Raw genomic sequence first — 19,220 nt, 5'->3', positions numbered from 1 at the left:
ACAAGTAGTATTTCTATTCCAGCAATCAAAAAATATAAAACATAATTCTTAATAAGATTTAATTTATACTACATAAAAATCTAAATGCAAATCTTACATAGGTCAGCAAAACCTCATTGAAGACAATAAAACAAGAGAAAATAAGACTTTAATAACTGGAGATGTATTACATGCTTGTTTATTGAAAGGTTCAATAATGAAGATGTCTGCAAATTGGCAGAGAATTAATTGTCCCTTCATTGGATAGCATTTCTTAATCCTCTTATTTATAAAATAGATTGAGTTAGCATTCAAACTATGAACAAATTTTATGAAATTTATTACTATTATATATTACATGTTATTAATTAATTCTTGGCTCTACTATATATAAATTTTCTATTAAATAATTTAGGCATATCCTATCCATTTTAAAGATAGTTTTATAGTGGCCTCAATATTAAGCTAACACAATTATAGGACTAAAAATATCTACTCTCAGGGCTGGGGTTGTGGCTCAGTGATAGAGCACTTGCCTAGCATGTGTGAGGCACTGGATTTGATCATAAAAAGCACCACAAAAAAATAAATAAGTAAAATAAAGGCATTGTGTCCATCTACAACTAAAAAAAATTTAAATATATATATTCTATAAAATCCACTGTTTTGTTATGAGTCTGTTATTGGATATATTGAAAATTCATGAATAAGAAATTATACCAATCATATTCTATTATCCAAGCTAAAATTTTATCAAACCGAATTCTAGATTTTAACTTTTATTGCATTAATATGTTTTTGATTGTCATTAATGTAAAAATGTTAGTTTTTATTTCTAACCTCTTTTCCCTCATTTTCTTTGCTTTTCAAATGTGCTCTCCTACCAGGTGGCCTACAACATTACAATTGAGGGGAAAACATATACTATGAACCTAACGCAAAAGTAGGTGACGGTGTTACCAACTGTCTTTGTTCTATTTATAATTATTGTTTGTAAATACCCAGAATGCAATTATTTTGCATTTGGAAATGTTACTGAGTGTTCCTTTTTCTCTTATGTTGTTCTTTTAAAAAATACCTTAAGTCTCTGTATCAAATACCTGGATTAGAATCCACAGTGCTGTTCCCATCTTCCCCGTAGTGATGCTTCCTGGTGGCATCCAATTTGGTTTGGGCTACCCATGGGGTTTCATGGAGGACAAATTTTGATTATTTCCTGAAAACATAAATATGGTTTGTTTTCTAGTTCCTTTATCCAACTTAAAGTTGAAGGATCATAGCAGATTCTTGGATGTTGTGAATCATGACAATTTTTTTAAATTAGCATATATACCCTATCACACTGTATTAAGCACTTACAATTGTAATTACCCAAACTCAATCTCATGACAGTTAATACATTTGGGAAAAATGAAGCATAGCATGCTGAGCAAAAAAGAAAAATCAAAATTGATATGGTCCTTGTTTCAATAAGAATGAGTTTACTAAAAATAATGAAAGGAAGAAAAAGAACTAGTCTGATGGAAGACACAAAAAGCTGACTCAAAATTACTTCTTCCTAAGGAAAAAAACTGAGTGTTTTTGCAATAAATGTGCAGGGAAACCCCAGACAGAATCTCCCCAACAGTGATGGGCCTGCAAATGAGCCAGTGGTGAGAGCTAAACCATCCTGTGGATAACTTTCCACATCACAGTACAATACATACAAGTGTTCAATAGAGACGGAAGTAGGTGAAGTACAGTGGGTTAGAAATGTAAGAAGATCTAAATTAAAATGCAGTCTTTGTTGTGCTGGGGATGTGGCTCAAGCGGTAGTGCGCTCGCCTGGCATGCGTGCGGCCTGGGTTTGATCCTCAGCACCACATACAAACAAAGATGTTGTGTCCGCCCAAAACTAAAACATAAATATTAAAAAATTCTCTCTCCCTCTCTCTCTCTCCCTCTCTCTTTAAAAAAAAAAAAAATGCAGTCTTTGAGCCAATAATGGTGGTGCATGCCTATAATCCCAAGGCTGGGAGGCAGAAAGATTGGGAGTTCAAAGCCAGCCTCAGCAAAAGTGAGGCATTAAGCAACTCATTGAGACCCTGTCTCTAAATAAAATACAAAATAGGGCTGGAGATGTGGTTCAGTGGTTGAATGCCCCTGAGTTCAGTCCCTGGTGTACCTGACACCTGCAAAAATGCAGTCTTTGCAGATTTATTTTTTGGATTGGAAAAAGGATATAGAATATACGATACAATTAATGGTGATATCATGATGAATTTGTAAATGACCCTTTACTATTCAACTTGCAAAAAATGTATTTCTTTTCTTGCACACAAGCAATCAAAAGGCATTTAATAACCACCTTGTCAATGAGTAAAATTAGAATATAGTTACAAATATTTAATGCTTAATCAAAGAAGCACCAGCTATTTGCAAATTTGGTAGGAGTTGTCAAAATAACTCTTGGATTAAAAAAATTATTCAAAGCATTATGGCAAAAATGTCAATAATATGACAACAGATAGAATGTTATAAATCAAACAGTCTAAATGTGAATGACCAAATCTATAATCAAAATACAGTGCAGAGCTTTTGCTGTTTTTTCATTTGACATGCAGCAGATGAGACTCAAGTGTGCAGGGCTGGAGAAGGGGTTGGTTGGGGGGGACCAATGAGTATAGTTGGGTCACCCCAGGTGGAGTGATGAGGTCTTCAGTGGCCATTGGCCTTGGTCTGCTGCCAGTCCTGCCAGCCCTGACCAGGATACCTTGGTAGCTAGTCCTTCTGAGGCTTGGCCAACAGCTCCTGTGTAAACAGGTGGATGTAAAAGTTGCTCACCACATACTGACGCCTGGGCTATGCGCAGAACTGGCACCGCCCTGCACCTGTCACAGCTATACCCCGATCTCTGAGGGCTTTAAAGCCAGTAATAATCAATCACCTTGATCAAGGCAATCCTGACAAACCTGGGAAGTGCATGGTTACAGCATCTTAAAAGATATCCGAGGTATTCATTAGCATCATTATTAACTCTAGTCACAATGCTGTATAAGAGGTGTTCTGAACCTATTGTCCTCACTGAAACTCACCCCTGGCCCCTAGCAGCCACCATTTTCCTGCCTACTTTTATGAGTTTGACTCTTTTACATCCCACATATATGTGAGATCATGCAATATCTTTCTTTCCGTGCCTGGCTTATTTCACGTAACATAATATATTTCTGGTTGATCCATGTCTCCCAAAGAACAAGATTTCTTTCTTTCTTTTTTAAGGCTTAATTGTTTTCCAGTGTGTGCTTGATTATTGCTGCAATCAACATGCAGGTGTCTTTTCAACTTAAGATTTCACCTCACTTGCAAATATACCCAGCAGTGGGATTTCCAGAATAGATGATAGTTCTACTCTTAATTTTTGAGGAACCCCTGTTCTCTTTTCCATATCCACGATCCTAATTTGCTTCCCACCTACCTTGTACAGGGGTTCTTCCTTCATTTCATCCCACCAACATTCGGCATCTCTCTTCTCCTTGATAACAGCCATTCTAACTGGTGTAAGGTGTTGCATCCTGATGGTTTTCATTTGCATTTCTCTGAGGGCTAGTGATAGCAAGCATTTTCTTAAATACATGTTGACCATTTGTACATATTGTTTTGAGAAATATTTATTTCTGTCCTCTCCCATTTTTAAAATTGAGTTATTTGTTTTCTTGCTGTTCTTCATATATTTTAAATATTAAGTATTAACCCCTTACCAGCTGTAGGGTTTGCAAGTGTCTGCGTCCATTCTGCAGGTTGTCTCCTCCCTCTGCTGACTAACTGTCCTGCTGGGAAGAAGCCTCCTAGTCTGGTGCTGTCCACTAGTTTTAGTTTTCGCTTTTGTTGCCTAGGCTTTTTTGGTCATATCCAAAAAGACTTTGCCCAGACCAACGTCACAAAGCTTTCCCATGTTTTCTTCTAGTAACTTCTAGTTTTAGGTCTTACATTGATGTCTTCAGTTCACTTCTAGTGTTGTGAGATGAGGATCCACTTCCATTTTTCTGTAGGTGGACATTATTTTACATATGTGATTTTTTGGAAGAGACTGTTCTCTTCCCATTGTGTGTTCCTGGTGATGTTGCCAAAAATCAATTAACTGTAAATAAGTGGATTGATTTCTCTGGTATCTCTTCTGTTCCACTGGTCTCCATGCTGTTTTGATTATTACAGCTTTGCAGTATATTTTGAAATCAGGTCATCTGATGCCTCCAAGTACCTCCTTTTTGCTCTGGCTATTTGGGAAAACTTAACAAGGAGGTGGAAAATCCAAACGCTGAAAACTCTTTTTCGGCCAACCTCTCTACTTATAATAAATATAGTAAGTATCTTTTTAAAAATGAAAGTTTAGGAAACAAAATTTCCACTAAGTACCCTTTTATCTTTATTTTTACAGAGTATTTTTACCTCATAATTTTAAAGTTTATGGTTATGATGGTGCAGGAATCATGAAGCCTCTTGATAAAGATTTTCAGGTACGATTTTCATTATCTGTTGTACCTTTGTGATATGAATTTCTCTGATCATGTTATCTAGGGTCCACATAGAGTACAAAGGGTGGAGGTCATGTTTTGTTTTGATGTGAACCTATTCATTTCATTGTGACAGTGTGTTCTCAACTCTATTAAACAGAAGGTTACTAAGTCAAATATCATTGTCATGTTTCTAAATCATTTGTTTCATGTGTGTGCTCATGTGTCTGTGGCAATAGGGGTTGAATATATTGTGAAATGCCTGGAATGAAGACCAGGGTTTGAATCAGGGGAAGCTAAATCTGGAACAAAAGGAGAATCTAAAGTGTCCTCTGAAGAATGTTCAGGGACCAAATATTTTCTTAAATACGTGTTGACCATTTGTACATATTGTTTTGAGAAATATTTCTTTCTGTCCTTGCTGTTCTTCATATATTTTAAATATTAAGTATTAACCCCTTACCAGCTGTAGGGTTTGCAAATGTCTCCGTCCATTCTGCAGCAACCAAGACAGGGAAGCTGCCGGGATCCCAGCAGGCAGGATTGGGACACCTACTTAAATAAGAAATAAGCAAACAATGTAAAAAGGGAAAACGAACTTAACGCAGTCGGATTAATGGGAGAAGCAGCTGTCTCAGTTCTCCTTGGGCCTTACAGAGGTGGTGACAATGTGTGGAAAAAAGCCAAGTGGCACACACATGCAGATTTAGCCAGAGAACCTGTCACCTTCAGCTTCCTTGGTGTCCACCCCCCAGGGCAAAGTTTGATCAGTGGTTATTCTCAGTATGACAAAGTCCTCTGTTTGTTAAGGACACATAAAATTTCATGCGTATTTGGAACTACATAGAATTTTCATATATTTGGAACACTCAGGGCTTCATTTAATGATGTCTATAATTTTTTTTGGTGAAAGTAATTGAAAAATAATGGGTAGAATTTGTAGGGTTTGTTCATGCATAAAGGAGCCTGAAATGCTCTTTTTTGTTTTGCTTTTGGTCTGCCCTACCTATTGTTGTCCTCATCTTTGTGGTTGTTTTCCATTTTCATTCCCAATTTCTACACAGTGAGTCCATCTTAGAGAGGCTAAGATTTTAACAGAAGAAATTATAGACTTAGCCCTTGCTTTGAATTTCATTTTTAAACTTGCCATCAGAGAAGGCAAATACAAGTGAGTCGTTGTAAATAAAGAAATAATATGTACTGTTATATGCAAACAAATATTTATATGTGCAGGGGTGTGTATGTGTTTGTGTGTGTGTGTAAGAGAAAAATCATCAAAGAGCTACACAGGGCCACAATATCCCACGTTTGAATTTTATAGTATTCTGCTAAACCCAATTCCACTGCATACCTTAAGAGGTATGAAAGAAAGATATGCATGCAGTTAAAAAAAGACTAAACAGGAATGCCTTAATAATAACCAAAATGTGGTAAGTTGTTGAATGTTGGTCTCGAATGTCATGAATATATGTTGTTGTATTGATATGTTATGCTGTAAGCCTATTTCTACCCTAAAGAAAACCAAGTAAAGTTCATTAAATTAGATTTAAAACAGATGATTTTATTGAATTTTTTCATAAATTTTGAAAATAGCATCCGTCCCTAAAAGCACATCGTTTTGAAAAATAAAGACATATACAGAAGAGCCAATTGGTCAGTTATTGGCATCAGACATTGGTCAGGCATCAGACATTCCAAAGGGACTCTCTTCTGATGCCTACACATAGGGGTCAGGATTTTTACAGATTAATTTTGGGCAGGCACACATATTCAGTGTGTAGCACACAGGGAGCTTCTGTTATCTGCTTTTTGTTTTGTTTTGTTTTCAATTATAGGTCATACTTTCCTGTTTCTTTGCCAGGCTTATGATTTTTCGTTGGAAATGGGACATTTTAGATGATTTATCATAGGCAATCTGAATACTGCTCTATCCCTTGGGGCCTATAATTGTTTCTTGCTTGATTATCTGTTTGGTAACTGGCTGTATGATTTTAGGAAGATCCAGCTTAGGTACACCCAACTGTCAGGGTGGGATGAAGTGGAATGGCAAAGCTCTCTTCGGCCCTCGCCCTGGCCACATTAGCATATTAAATTCTCCTAAGTGTTGGTGGGTTGCTCTGTTGTCCAGTTAAACTTGGACTGTCCAGAAGGGACAGTTCTGTAGATCAGTGACCAGCCATTTGCTGGCCATCAATCTCTCTCAGACCAGCCAGTCCTGTGGAGGCTGCCGAGGTAACCCACATCAACTTTGGAACATTCCCTTGGGCTTCTCTGTGCTCTGTTGTGAGTGAACTCAGTGCATCTGGGAAGAAGTAAGGTTCTGTTTTATAACCTGCTTCTCCTACCAGGAAAGACCTGTGGCCTGAGCTGGGGAGCTGAGTGCCTTACATTCCCCTCCTGGAGCCAGACCTGCCTGTTGCAGGAGTGTGCTCTGACGGATGTGGGGGTCTCCCTTCCAGTCTCTCTCTCATCCTGGTCTTTGCTTCAGAGGCATTTCCTTAGTTCACTGCCTTCGTCTTGGCTCAAGGCTGCTGTGCTGAAGGCCTTCCTGCAGCAGGAGTTGGGACAGTTCTTTGGGCTGATTTGACCCCCATGTGATGGGGTGGTTTGGCCGAGCCCTCTTTGGACTTCCTTGTAGGTGTGGAGGGAGGGTCTGCAGGTTCTTCCTTTGCTGATGGCATCTGGACACTACAACTGGAACTTTCCTCTCCACCCTGGAATAGACAGCCTTGACCTTCACAGGTCTCCTTCAGGTCCTCCGGCAGCTCCAGCCTGCTGGCTCTTTTGGTCCCTCCTGTCCACCATTTCCCCCACTGCCACCTCCTCTGCAGCCATACCCTCTGTGACATTCTTAAAGCTTCCTTTCTCTCACATTTCTTCAGATTTGGGATTTGGCAACTTTTATAGTTCTAATTTTTATTTTTATTTTTATTTTACACTTTTTGAAACCTTCTTAGTGTATTTCATTTAAACTATGTTTTGTTCGAGTTGTGTTTTTTGGGGGGAGGGGTGTGTACTAGAGAGTGAACTCAGGGGCACTCAACCACTGAGCCACATCTCCAGCCCTATTTTGTATTTTATTTAGAAACAAGGTCTGGCTGAGTTGCTTAGCATCTCATTTGGTGAGGCTGGCTTTGAACTCCCAATCCTCCTGTCTCAGCCTCCCAAGCCACTGGGATTACATGCGTGTGCCACTGTGCTTGGCCATCAAGTTAGATTTTTATACTCTCTCTATATTTCTCTGAATTTCCTAATGGATCCCCCTTTGTGTCCAATTTTTCTTTAATGTTCTCCATCACATTTTTAATATCTGTTTTAAAGTCTTTTTTTTTTTAAATTCCTATTCTTGGGTTATTTTAGTGTCAATTGTCTTTCTGATTTTCCTCTTGACTCTGTACTACATTTTCCCTTTTATCTGAATATCTAGCACCTTTTAAAATCATATACTGGCCACATTCAATGGCACACTTAAGCCTTGTGACTTTTTTTCTAAAGGGTTTCCAAGTTTGTTCTAGTAGGCAAATATCCTGGCGGGAACCAGATCCTGACTATTCCACTGCACTTGCAGATAGACAAACCCTTTTCTCTGTTCTTCAGCTTTCCTGGTCTTGGCTCCTTCTAGACTCTCTGGAGCCTCTTTCCTGAATCCTCGGTCTGGATGTTAAGTAGAGATTGCACCCGAGGAGGTAACGGTGCGCACTGGGGTCCTGGCTCTGCGCCTCCTCCCTCCTCTCTTGGACACAGCCCCTGGGTTCCGCACTCTGAGACTGTGGCTTCAGCCTGAGGCTAAAGGTCTGGGTTTGCTGTTGAGGTGTCAGGCTTTCTGCAGCTCTGCCTGGGGGGGGGGGTGCTTTCTGGAGGAAACCCACCAAATGAGAATTCAGCAAACGCAGTTGCCTTCTTTCTGGTATCAATTGTACTCTCTTTTTCTGTCTGCTTTTGTAGCTGAAGTTTTTAAAATATATACATACTTTTTTTTTCAGTATTTATAATTGATATCTGTGAGAGGGTCACACCTCTGTGAGCTATTCTGCCATTGCACTCTAAATAGTTGTGTAAAAATAGGGCTTGGAGATATGGCTCGGTTGGTAGAGTGCTTGTCTGGCATGCACAAGGCCCTGGGTTCAATGCCACACACACACACACACACACACAGCGTGAATAAGAAACCATCAAAATAGTTGTGTAAAAAGACTTTCTTTTTTGGATTCATATTGGTTTTTCCTCCCAGGCAGAATTATGCCAGAATAATTTGGGGGGAGGTGGGTAGTGAGGTTTTGATTATTTTCACTTTGTCCTAGTGATCAAGAAAATCGAATTTAGTTTACAGAATATGAAAGAGTGTGAAAATTAACACATTCTTTATGAACCTGTGGGGAAAAGTTTTGGGAAATTGAGTCTTACATTCATCTAATAATCTTATAAATCCCTTGTGCAAATATTGAGTATTTGATATACACACACAATATCTGAAAACTCTATCTCCTAATAAATCTGTATGTATTTTATCTTTCAGAATTTCTGCTACTACCAAGGATTTGTTGAAGGTTATCCAAATTCTATGGTGATGGTTAGCGCATGTACTGGATTAAGGTTGTAATATATAATTGTATGAATCGCAAAATGGATTCCTTACTTGAAAATTATTTTTAAAAATGGCTCCTACCCTTATAATGAATTAAGATCATTCTCATATTTAGAGATCATGAAATATAGTTAGGCAAATACCAATCACATTACTGTTCTGTAACTCTTAGTAAGTTTGCAAATACTCAGTAACTTCCTACTGTACCCACTAAGGATGATAATAATATGAATGCCACAAAAAGAACTAAGTAGCTCTTAACTAACTTTTTTAAAGTGCAGCATTTTATTTATATACTTTTCTTGGAATTTATAGGGGCTTACTGCAGTTTGAAAACGCTACTTATGGAATTGAACCCCTGGAATCTTCAGTGGGCTTTGAACATGTAATTTACCAAGTGAAATATAAGAATGAAACTGTTTCTTTATATACTGAGAAGGATATTGAAATAAAAAATCTGCCCTATAAAATACAAAGCGTAGAGGTAGGTGATCAATTGAGTAAACTGCATAGTTGTTACTCTACAGCAATATGAACACTTCAGTTTTTCAGAGAAACTACCATTTGTACACACTCACACAGACACACATATGGATTCATGTACCAGAAACTGTATCGCTTATAAGCCTTAAAACTAGTTTTATAACTTAACGGATAGCTCTTTAAATTTCTGCGATATTAGCTATGATGGTCCCCTCTTTCATTTCTGATCAATTTAAGTAATTTCAATATTTTTGTGTTCAGAGAAGCCAAGTATATTTCAATTAAAGCATGGCTTGTTCAAACAATTTGTTGTTTTAAAATTTTAAATCACATCCAATTTTTCTTTAAAACACATCATTTGTTGCATTTTCTTTTAATGCAAATACATATGTCTTGGATTAAATCTACTAGTTTTTTTTTTTGTCTTATATCTTTCTTCTTCCTTTACATCATGGTTATTAATCAAGTGTTTTTAATGGTTTTAGTTTTTTCCTCTAAGGAGTATTTAATTGGTGCATTGTTCAATGTATTTTGTATGATGTATTACCTAATTATAAGTACAAAACATATTTACAGTAAAATGATGTTAATGGTCACTCTGCTCAGGAGCTGACAAACTCCAATCCTCAGGCCAAATCATGCCCACAGTCTGTCTATGTAAATGACGGTTTATGGGAACACATCCATTGTATGCATAACTTTTATGTACATTGCTGTGTCAGCCCACTGCCCACCTGCCCAACAGACACCTTTCCTGGCATTCTGCATGCCCTTTATTACCTGTCTACTGGATGAAGTGGACTTCTTGTTTTTCTTCAAATGAGAATATTTTTCAGGAAATTAATGAATGAGTTATGAAACTACCACCAGTTCCAGTCTCAGAAATGAAAATGAGCAGGATGACTTTTGGGATGTGAGCCAGCTAACAACTTGTGTTGGTCAGAACCAATCCATAGTTTTGAATCCCAGTCCATTAATCCAGCATTCCAGTAGCCTACTCTTGTTTAGGGACTTTAATGACTTGTAGTCTTCCAAGCAAAGGATTTCAACTTTCTCAGTAAGGCCGTGAAATATTTTGGTGCTTAATATTGCATGGAAACTATAGGAAATCAGTTAGACTACAAGGGAATCTTGTTCACCTTTTAAATTCAAAACCCTTGATTTGGACCAGAAGAGAGAATTTTAAATGATAAAATGAGTAACCAATATGCCCTGAATTTGTCTTACTGACTTTTCTCAACTTTTTCCTCCTTGAAGTTACTATAACCATTGTTTTCCTGATCTCTACTCAAATCACAGGTTTGCTATTTATGCTCTCTTCAATGCCCTCTTCATATGTTTAGGAACACATTTTAACTAAAATGAGATTGTCTTGAATGTTCAAGGGATTAAATGCCAATGTAAAATAAACATAATAAAAATTTCTTCAGCTTCTGAGTTTGGATTTTCTACTCTGCATTTAAATACTTGTCTCCTGCCTGTGGGTGGTGTTACTGTAGTGACTGAATATTATGAATTCACTACCCCGTTGGGTCAGAATGTTTGCAAAACCTGTCTGTCTGTCTCCAGTGCATTTCTTATAGGTTGTCTTCATGTAATAATTAGAGTGAAAAAAGACAACACTTATATGAATCATCATGACAACCATTACTTCTTTTCCATTTTCAGCACAGCCTGACATTGACAAGCCACAGTTCAAAACCCCACACACACCTCTAATTTAACCATGATCATCTGTCTGGCATCCCACCCCAACCACTTTATCTTGAGATACCTGTGGTCTAGCTTAAGAAAACCCATGATTTGACTCTCTGTTTCTCATCTTTTTCTGAGGCAGCTTATATGGAATTAATTGTATCCTTTAGATGAAATGCAGACCCCTACACATAAGGATCTCTTATTGCTCTTTTAGGATCAAGTACAAAATCATACCACAGAGTAATGCAGTAACATAAAGATGATAGAACTGCTTGTAGGACCAATAAGAACATGAAGGAAGGAAGGTGGACAAAAGTTATTTTCTGAGTTCATTAAAAAGTTGATTAAGTGCAGAGAAGTGACAGCAGAAGTAAATGAAAAAGATTCTGTGACATTTAGTTTTGCTTGCTATCTGGTTCTATTTCTCTATGTAAAATCATATTTTTAGCATTGTGTTCATTAATAGAGTTCATTAGTGATAGACACTGTAAATATTTAAGTAATTCTTCAATTTTGATGGAAGGTTTGTGGATTTTTATTTTTCAGCCACAAGAGATGGCTCAGTATTTAGAAATGCATATTATAGTTGAAAAACATTTGGTAAGTATATTTTTGATTGATTTGTCTCATGTCACTTTATGTTAGCAATGAAGTGTTATAAAAATAATTTGGAAAGAATTTATTGACAGAGGAGAATTAGTGACAATTCTGCATTAGCCAAATTCTAAACCATTCATATCAGTAGAAAATTGGGAGTCAAATTTCTATAAAAAGTTTAATCTTAATTTTAAAAATAATAATGAAAATAAAGTAAATGGTAACTTCATGTAATTTAAAGAATTTAGAATCATAGAAATGTATTGTATGTACTCTTAACACTTTTTTAAACTTTGAAAATAATGATTTATATTGCGGATAGGAGATGGTATTATCATTCCTGAAGGTTATTTCTTGTAGAATTTCCTCAATGAAATGGAATTACAATGATTTGAAATTTGAGAATACTGAAATAATTTCATTATCTTATTTTTCCATCTATTTTGTGGAAAAGTTCCAAAGTTTATCATCAAAAAAATGACAAATTTATTTTGATGTACTTGGGGATTTCCCCAAGGAGATGCCACGTGCCTTTGTTGATAATCAGCTACCCATCAATAGGAAGCTTTATTTCTGGACTCTGACTTTGTTGCTATGTCCTGCTATGAATTTCTATCTGACTATTATTCTAGCTGAATACCACAAGTTTTGTTATTTTGATAATATAGTATTTTCTAAGTCCCCTATGATTTCTTCTTTGGCCATTGGCTACTTGTAATTGGTTTTGCATATTTCAAACTTCTCGGATTTCTCTTTATTTTTTAAAATTTCATCCTATTCTATTCAGACAACATATTTTGCATTTTTAAAAATTGTTTTAATTGGATTAAATCCTAACAGCTTACATATGCTGTATTTCTGGATCATGTTCCAAGGGCACATGTGCTGTCTTGCAGTGAAATGTTCTTCAGATACTTATTAACTTATAATTTTGTTTTAATCTTTAATGTCTCTGTTGATTTCTTTGCCCAGTTATTCTGGTTTGGGAAGATGATTATATATTCATATGCAGTTGGAAGACTACATAGAAGTTCTGTCCATTCTTTAAACAATACCCTTTATAGCATGTTACAGTTAGGATACTGTAACCAATTCAGTATAGATACAAGATAATTCCATCACAGCCAGGATCTGCTGCATTCTTTTTATAGTCGTACCCATTTCTCCCTCACCCACGTCCCCTGCCCTCTGGAATCCATGACTGTAATCTCCATGTCTACATAGTTTTTTAATTTCCAAAAGGTTATATGGATGAAATCATTCAATAGATAACTTTTTGGGAGTTTTTCGCTTACCTACTCCAGAGGTTTTCCCAGCTTTAACTACTTCTTACACAAAATGAACTAGGTCGATGCATCTGCTCTTAGGCGGAGCTCTCTTGTTTGCAGAGATCCCAGCACAACCCCTCTGCACATTTTAGGGATTCAGGGGAACGCTATTGCTCTACTGGTTTATGGTTCACATTTTTTATGTACCTGTGATCATTTTCTACTCATCCCGTTTTCAGTCTTCAATTCTTGTCATTGCTTTTTAGTTTTTTCTTCTCTGTACATTTTTGTTCTTGTGAGTCTTTTATCTATTGTATTTTTATCATTGCTTTAGTGAAATATCAGGCAAACATGGTTTTGAATGGGTATAGTCGATTCTACAATCTTTCAGATTTAGATGTTTACTTTTTTGTGAAATAGGTAATATTTTCAGTCGGAAGTGCTATCATTCATTTGATAATGGAATTATCTCTTGTTTTAATCTCCTTTTCATCTTTTAGATTTTCCATTTTTACACTAAATATCATATGGTTTGTATAATAGTAAAATAATGTTGCCTAGCATAGTGGTGCATGCCTGTAATCTCAGGCACTGGGGAGAATGAGGTAGGATAGAGAGTTGGAAGCCAACCTGGACAACTTATCAGGCTCATATCTCAAAATTAATTAATTAAAAGATAGGACTGGGAACGTGGCTCAATGGCACAGCACTTGCCTAGCATGCACAAGACATTGGGTTTAGTCCCCAGCACTTCAAAAAAATGTTTTTAAAGAAAAATTTAAATGGTTTTAATAAAAACTGATATGTGTTTAAAGGTCTAACAATGTACATGTGGATCTAAAAGATAACTGTATTTTACAGTACGATCATATGGGTTCAGATACTACTGTTGTCACGCAAAAAATTTTCCAGTTGATTGGACTGACGAATGCTGTAAGTATTGGCTTTTCTAATACTTCTGCACTTGTTTGTTAACTAAAACAATTCCTATATCTTCTTTTATGAGTATACATGTTGTGTGATGGTAGAGAAAATTGTTTCATTTTAAGTTTCTGTTTTCCCACCTATAAAATAGGAATAATGATAATTGTATACTCCTTTTTTAAAATTTTTTAATTTTATGCCATTACACATTTACTGTATACTCCTAATTAGGTTATTGTTAAGAATTAAGCTAAATAAAACACTCATATTCAGTATCATTTCTAGTAGCATTTATTATCTACAAACACTTTAAAAGGTACATTCCAGAATTAGAGTTCAGCTGTTCAGCATGTGTCATAAGTTCATTTTCATAGATAAATCATAAAATCCATTTAGACCGTGCCGTATGAATCCGTCTTCTGCATGTGTTCTATTGTAGATTTTCACCTCCTTTAACCTTACCATAATTCTGTCTTCACTGGAGCTTTGGGTAGACGAAAACAAAATGTCAACCGCTGGAGATGCTAATGAGTTATTACACAGATTTCTACGATGGAAAAGATCTTACCTTGTTTTGCGTCCGCACGATGTGGCGTTTTTACTTGTGTGAGCACATTTCGGAATTACTAAAGCTTAGACAAAGAAAACATACTAGTTTGGCCCTGTTTCTGATCATTGACAGGCCTCTAAGGAAAAAAAAAAAAAGCCTCTCATTAACTTTTTCTGTCATATAGTAAAGTCAAAGTTATTTTTTTTCTACACCACACCTATGACGGAATTGTTGGTACCCATAACTCTTACCAACTGGTTTGTAGTTAAAGCTCACCCCTTGGATCTTGGGACCCCACAACTTCTTACCTTAGAGTGAGCACCACATCATTAAATGTCCCTGACTATACTCCAAATTTTTTTGGAGGGAAGAGTACTAGGGATTGAACTCAGGGGCACTAGACCACTGAACCACATCCCCAGCCCTGTTTTTGTATTTTGTATTTTTTTCCTAGAGGCAGGGTCTCACTGGGTTGTTTAGCATCTCACCTTTGCTGAGGCTGGCTTTGAACTCACAATCCTCCTGTCTCAGCCTCCTGAGCTGCTGGGATTATAGACATGCACCACCACGCCCAGCTTCCAAATTTTAACAATATCTCTTCTAAGAGACATGTCTGAATTTGAGTATTAGAATTTAGCCTTCTTTACTTCATTGTCATTAAAGGAAAAAAAAAAAGAAATGGAAATACTACTTTGTATTCCAATATAACACGTACATAATGTACTTACATTGTGCTATTAATTTTTTAGTCTCTCCTGTTTAATAAGCTCTTTGTTTTTCGGAATATATGTCTATACAATAAAATTATATGCACAATTTTTTAAATGTCAGCACTTCTCATCTTTTGTCCCATGCCTCTGGCAGGCTAGCTGTGGCTGATTAAGAGGAGACTTTAATCCCTGAGGTGACTGGCTACCCATTGGCCAGCCGTTTTACCTTTGCTTTCCCATCTTAGTGAATTTCATTTATTCTTGTATTTATTTGGGAGCACGTATTCATTTCCGTCTAAAAAGACACTACATAAAATGGGTCCTGCTTATGTCACAGAAAACCCAAGGAAAGCCCTCTTTCTAGTACCTGTTTCCTAAGTCTGTTTTGTTGTTTTCAAAGGGCACAGAAACGCTGAGTCACATTCAAAGTGGTGATACTCTGTTAAGTGGAAATATTTATTAATTTAGTATCAATGTGCAAAACTAAAATTTGTCTTAGGAAAATTGAGAATTAATTGTGCTTACTTTTATAAAACCAGAGGATTGTGATCTGATTTTAAATTTAAGTTTTTGAATTTAAGTTACAGAGAAAGAACAGATTTTGTTGGTGCCACCTTTCAAGGGAAGATGTGTGAGAGGGACTACGGAGGAGGTGTGGCCATGGTATGGTATGGCTTAATTTGCTTGGCTAAAATGTGTCAGCAGAATGCTGTAGAGAAGAGTATAGAATTAAAGGTCCCCTTACTTTATGATTTCCATGTGTATTGAAACTTGCATTCACCTAGTGATCTTTGTCCCTACTGCTGGTAGCAATGCTCAAATTATAGAAAGTCTTCTCAGAACTCACTACATTCAAAATTTTGCAATGCTCATTTCCTGATTCCACATATCCTTTTCAGAAAGTTGTTCAAGTCATGATCTCTTTGAGTCTTACCATACGATGTCATTAATAATCAATATCATAAATCTTAATATTTAATCATGCATTTATTTTCATTTAAAGCTTAGATTCATACTTTGCTTAATAATTACTTAATTATCTAGCTAACACAATTTTGAACCAGATTAAAATAAAACATTTGAAACCATCCATTACCTTAAAATGCTTCATAAGACACAGGTGAAGAACGAGAGGACCAAAGGCCCTAATTGACGTTATTGATCTCGGTAGAAAATCTGAGAGTATCTGAAACTGGCTTGTTTTTGCCAGTCTTTCCTGAGGCTGTGGTTGTGGCACTTGCCACTCTTGGCTTTCCTGTCTGTGTGTCGGCATGATGCCTGCTGGAGCTTCTGAGAGGCAACGCGTGACGCTCTCGTTCTCATCCATAGTGAAGGTGAAGGCGAGCAAAGAGGTCAAGAGATGCATCAACCAAATGGAGACAGGATTCATCTTCAAAATCCACGAATCTTAGTTTGGGAAAATGCAAGTTTTATTTATGGGCAAGTGATTGACCTAGTCTCAAAAGCTAGAACCTGGCCAACTTCCTCAAACAATCCCATGTGACACTAAAAAAGAAAAAAGAAAAATCAAGGATTTATGTATACGGAGCAAACGCTGACCTGGTTAACAAAGAGAAGCAGAGCTGTCCTGCCTGACATCCAGTGAGCTGCCGGGAGGGCCATGCTGCCTGCACCTGTGGCTGGTGGACAGAGGACAATGGTCCCTACATTGAAAGGAGCAATTGCAGGAAAGCTTTTTTAATATTCTTTCTCATTCCCCACTTTTCTTTGGAATAATTATGGCCTGATCTTTTGCTGGAAAAATTAGAAAGTAGCCAAGGTCCACAGAAGTGAGATGTTGGAGAAAATAGTTAAAGCTTTGCCTGCCAGATATTCACCACCTTTCTCCCTCCCTAATCCCCCGGGGCTATGGTTTGCAATAAGGGATTATATCTTTCATGGGCTGCTTCCTCCTCAAAATTATATGTGAAACCACAACTCAAGTAGTTCTTGGTTGAGTAAAAGCATTTTTTTTTCCAGTGCTAGGGATGGAAGCCAGGGCTTTGTTCATGCTAGGCACAAGTTCTGCCTCTGAGACACATTCCCAGCCCAGTGTATGACTTTATAAAAATTTAAAATATTTAATTCATAAATAAAACGTGTGCATAGTCAAGGCATATGACTTAATGGTTATCCATAATATATTTATAGTGTGTAATGGTTGCCACAATGAAATTAATCACTAATCACCAAACATAACCACTGTAGTTATTACAGTGCACATTAGATTTCTAGAATTTATCTTGTAACTGAAGAGTGTGCCATTAGACTAACCTGTCCCCTTTCCCCAGCCTCTGGCCACCCTAGTTCTGCACTATACATGTATGAGTTTGATTGTTTCAGATTTCACAAATAAGTGCCACCATGTGGCATTTGTCCTTCTCTGTCTGGTGTATTTCATTTACTCAGCAGATAATTTTTGATGTCTGTGACTCTTTACCCTGAGGCTTATCCACTCAAGGATTCATAATCTTAGAAGCCTCAAGTTAAAGAAACTCAAGGCTGTTATGCTTCACATAGTATTGAACAGAGTGTCTGTTGACCTTAGTAATAAAAACATTCATGAACCAAACTATTTAGACCCTGGGTATTTCTATGCCTAGCTCCAAGTGCTTGTTCAATTAGTTGTAACATCTTACTGGTTCCCTCATAATTCTGGGTTGAATAAACTTTGAGCCATGTTGATTGAAGGAAAAAAATTGCATATATGGAATCTTGATTTCTAAAACTATAGACTGGAAGTTTTTTCAAAGCTTACATAAAGACACGTTTATAGATTGTAATCATGCATGAGGCAACCAAAGAATTCTCAATAAATACCTAGTCATTTACCATTTCCTGACCTGGTGATTTGAACATAAGAAGCCTTAATAAATACTATCTTCTGTTATTCTTATATGAAAATATTGTCCTAGGCAGGTGTTATTTACCAAAAAGAACTCATCTGGTTTGTTGTAATATTTTTGCCCTAAAATATTTTTAAAAATTTAATACTGAGTATAGTTTTGCATTTTTAAAATTTTTTTTTTCAAAACTGAAGTAAGAATGGCAATGCCCTGTAGAAAAGTCTCACTCTCCAGTTCCCATCTTTTTTCAAGTTTTTCCTACTAGTCTGTTGTGGATTGAATCATGTTCCTCACAATTCATGTGTTAAAACTCCACCCGCTTTTTTGAAGAAATGATCTATTCAGAGGTAGTTAAAATTAAATGAGGGGAGAAGGTGGGGTTCCAATCCACAGGACTGGTGTCCATCTAAGAAGAAGAGACACCTGGGACAGCCCTCTCCACGTGCACACAGAGGAAAGGCCATTAGAGGACCCAGCAAGAAGGCTGGTTCCTCCAAGCCAAGAAGAAAGCCCAAAACCAGAAATCAACCCTCCTGGAACCTGGATCTTGGACTTCTAGAACTGTGAGATTCTCCAGAACTGAGGGAAAATACGTTTCTGTTGTGTAAACCATTCAGTGTTTGATATTTTGTTATGGGAGGCCAATCCAACTAACAGAAATCCCAACTGAGATTTTCACAAAGAGAATTATAAAGAAATGTTACTTCAAGGAAAGATGGAAATGCACACACCAGTAAGAAGACAGGAGCAAAGGAGCAATTGTTCATGAACGGAGAAACACCGGCTTCTCTACAGATGCCTAAAGAGAGATTTTTACTGGTTACTTTCATTTTACTGAGCTATAAGAAGAAATAGAAGAGAGAAAGATATAGATAGATAGATAGATAGACAGATAGATAGGACTTTCCTACAATACCTTGAAAACAAGATCATTTATAACTAAATCAGTATTAATATGTTCTATTTAAACTCTTGAAATGCAGCAGAATTCTTCATTTTCTTCTCCATGAATTATGCAATCTCTCTCTCCTTCCTCTTCTTCAATTTCTACCTGTTCCTCCTCCCCCTCCTCCTCCTCCTCCTCCTCCTC

At 36.8% G+C, this 19,220-nt stretch overlaps 1 protein-coding gene across 1 annotated transcript in view; it reads left to right on the top strand.

The window, feature by feature from the left end:
* Adam2 (ADAM metallopeptidase domain 2) overlaps window positions 1-19,220 on the top strand; it is a 59,303-nt gene that overhangs the window by 5,332 nt on the left and 34,751 nt on the right. The window contains exons 3-10 of the mRNA XM_048801467.1: window positions 867-922; window positions 4,394-4,472; window positions 8,986-9,062; window positions 9,370-9,538; window positions 11,782-11,835; window positions 13,962-14,033; window positions 14,464-14,630; window positions 15,866-15,947. Coding sequence (XP_048657424.1) covers window positions 867-922; window positions 4,394-4,472; window positions 8,986-9,062; window positions 9,370-9,538; window positions 11,782-11,835; window positions 13,962-14,033; window positions 14,464-14,630; window positions 15,866-15,947 — 756 coding nt within the window. The remainder of the gene's footprint in view (window positions 1-866; window positions 923-4,393; window positions 4,473-8,985; window positions 9,063-9,369; window positions 9,539-11,781; window positions 11,836-13,961; window positions 14,034-14,463; window positions 14,631-15,865; window positions 15,948-19,220) is intronic.

Source organism: Marmota marmota, unplaced genomic scaffold (genome assembly GCF_001458135.2).
Source record: "Marmota marmota marmota unplaced genomic scaffold, marMar, whole genome shotgun sequence".
Taxonomy (NCBI): domain Eukaryota; kingdom Metazoa; phylum Chordata; class Mammalia; order Rodentia; family Sciuridae; genus Marmota; species Marmota marmota.
This window is presented reverse-complemented; position numbering and strand designations above follow the sequence as displayed.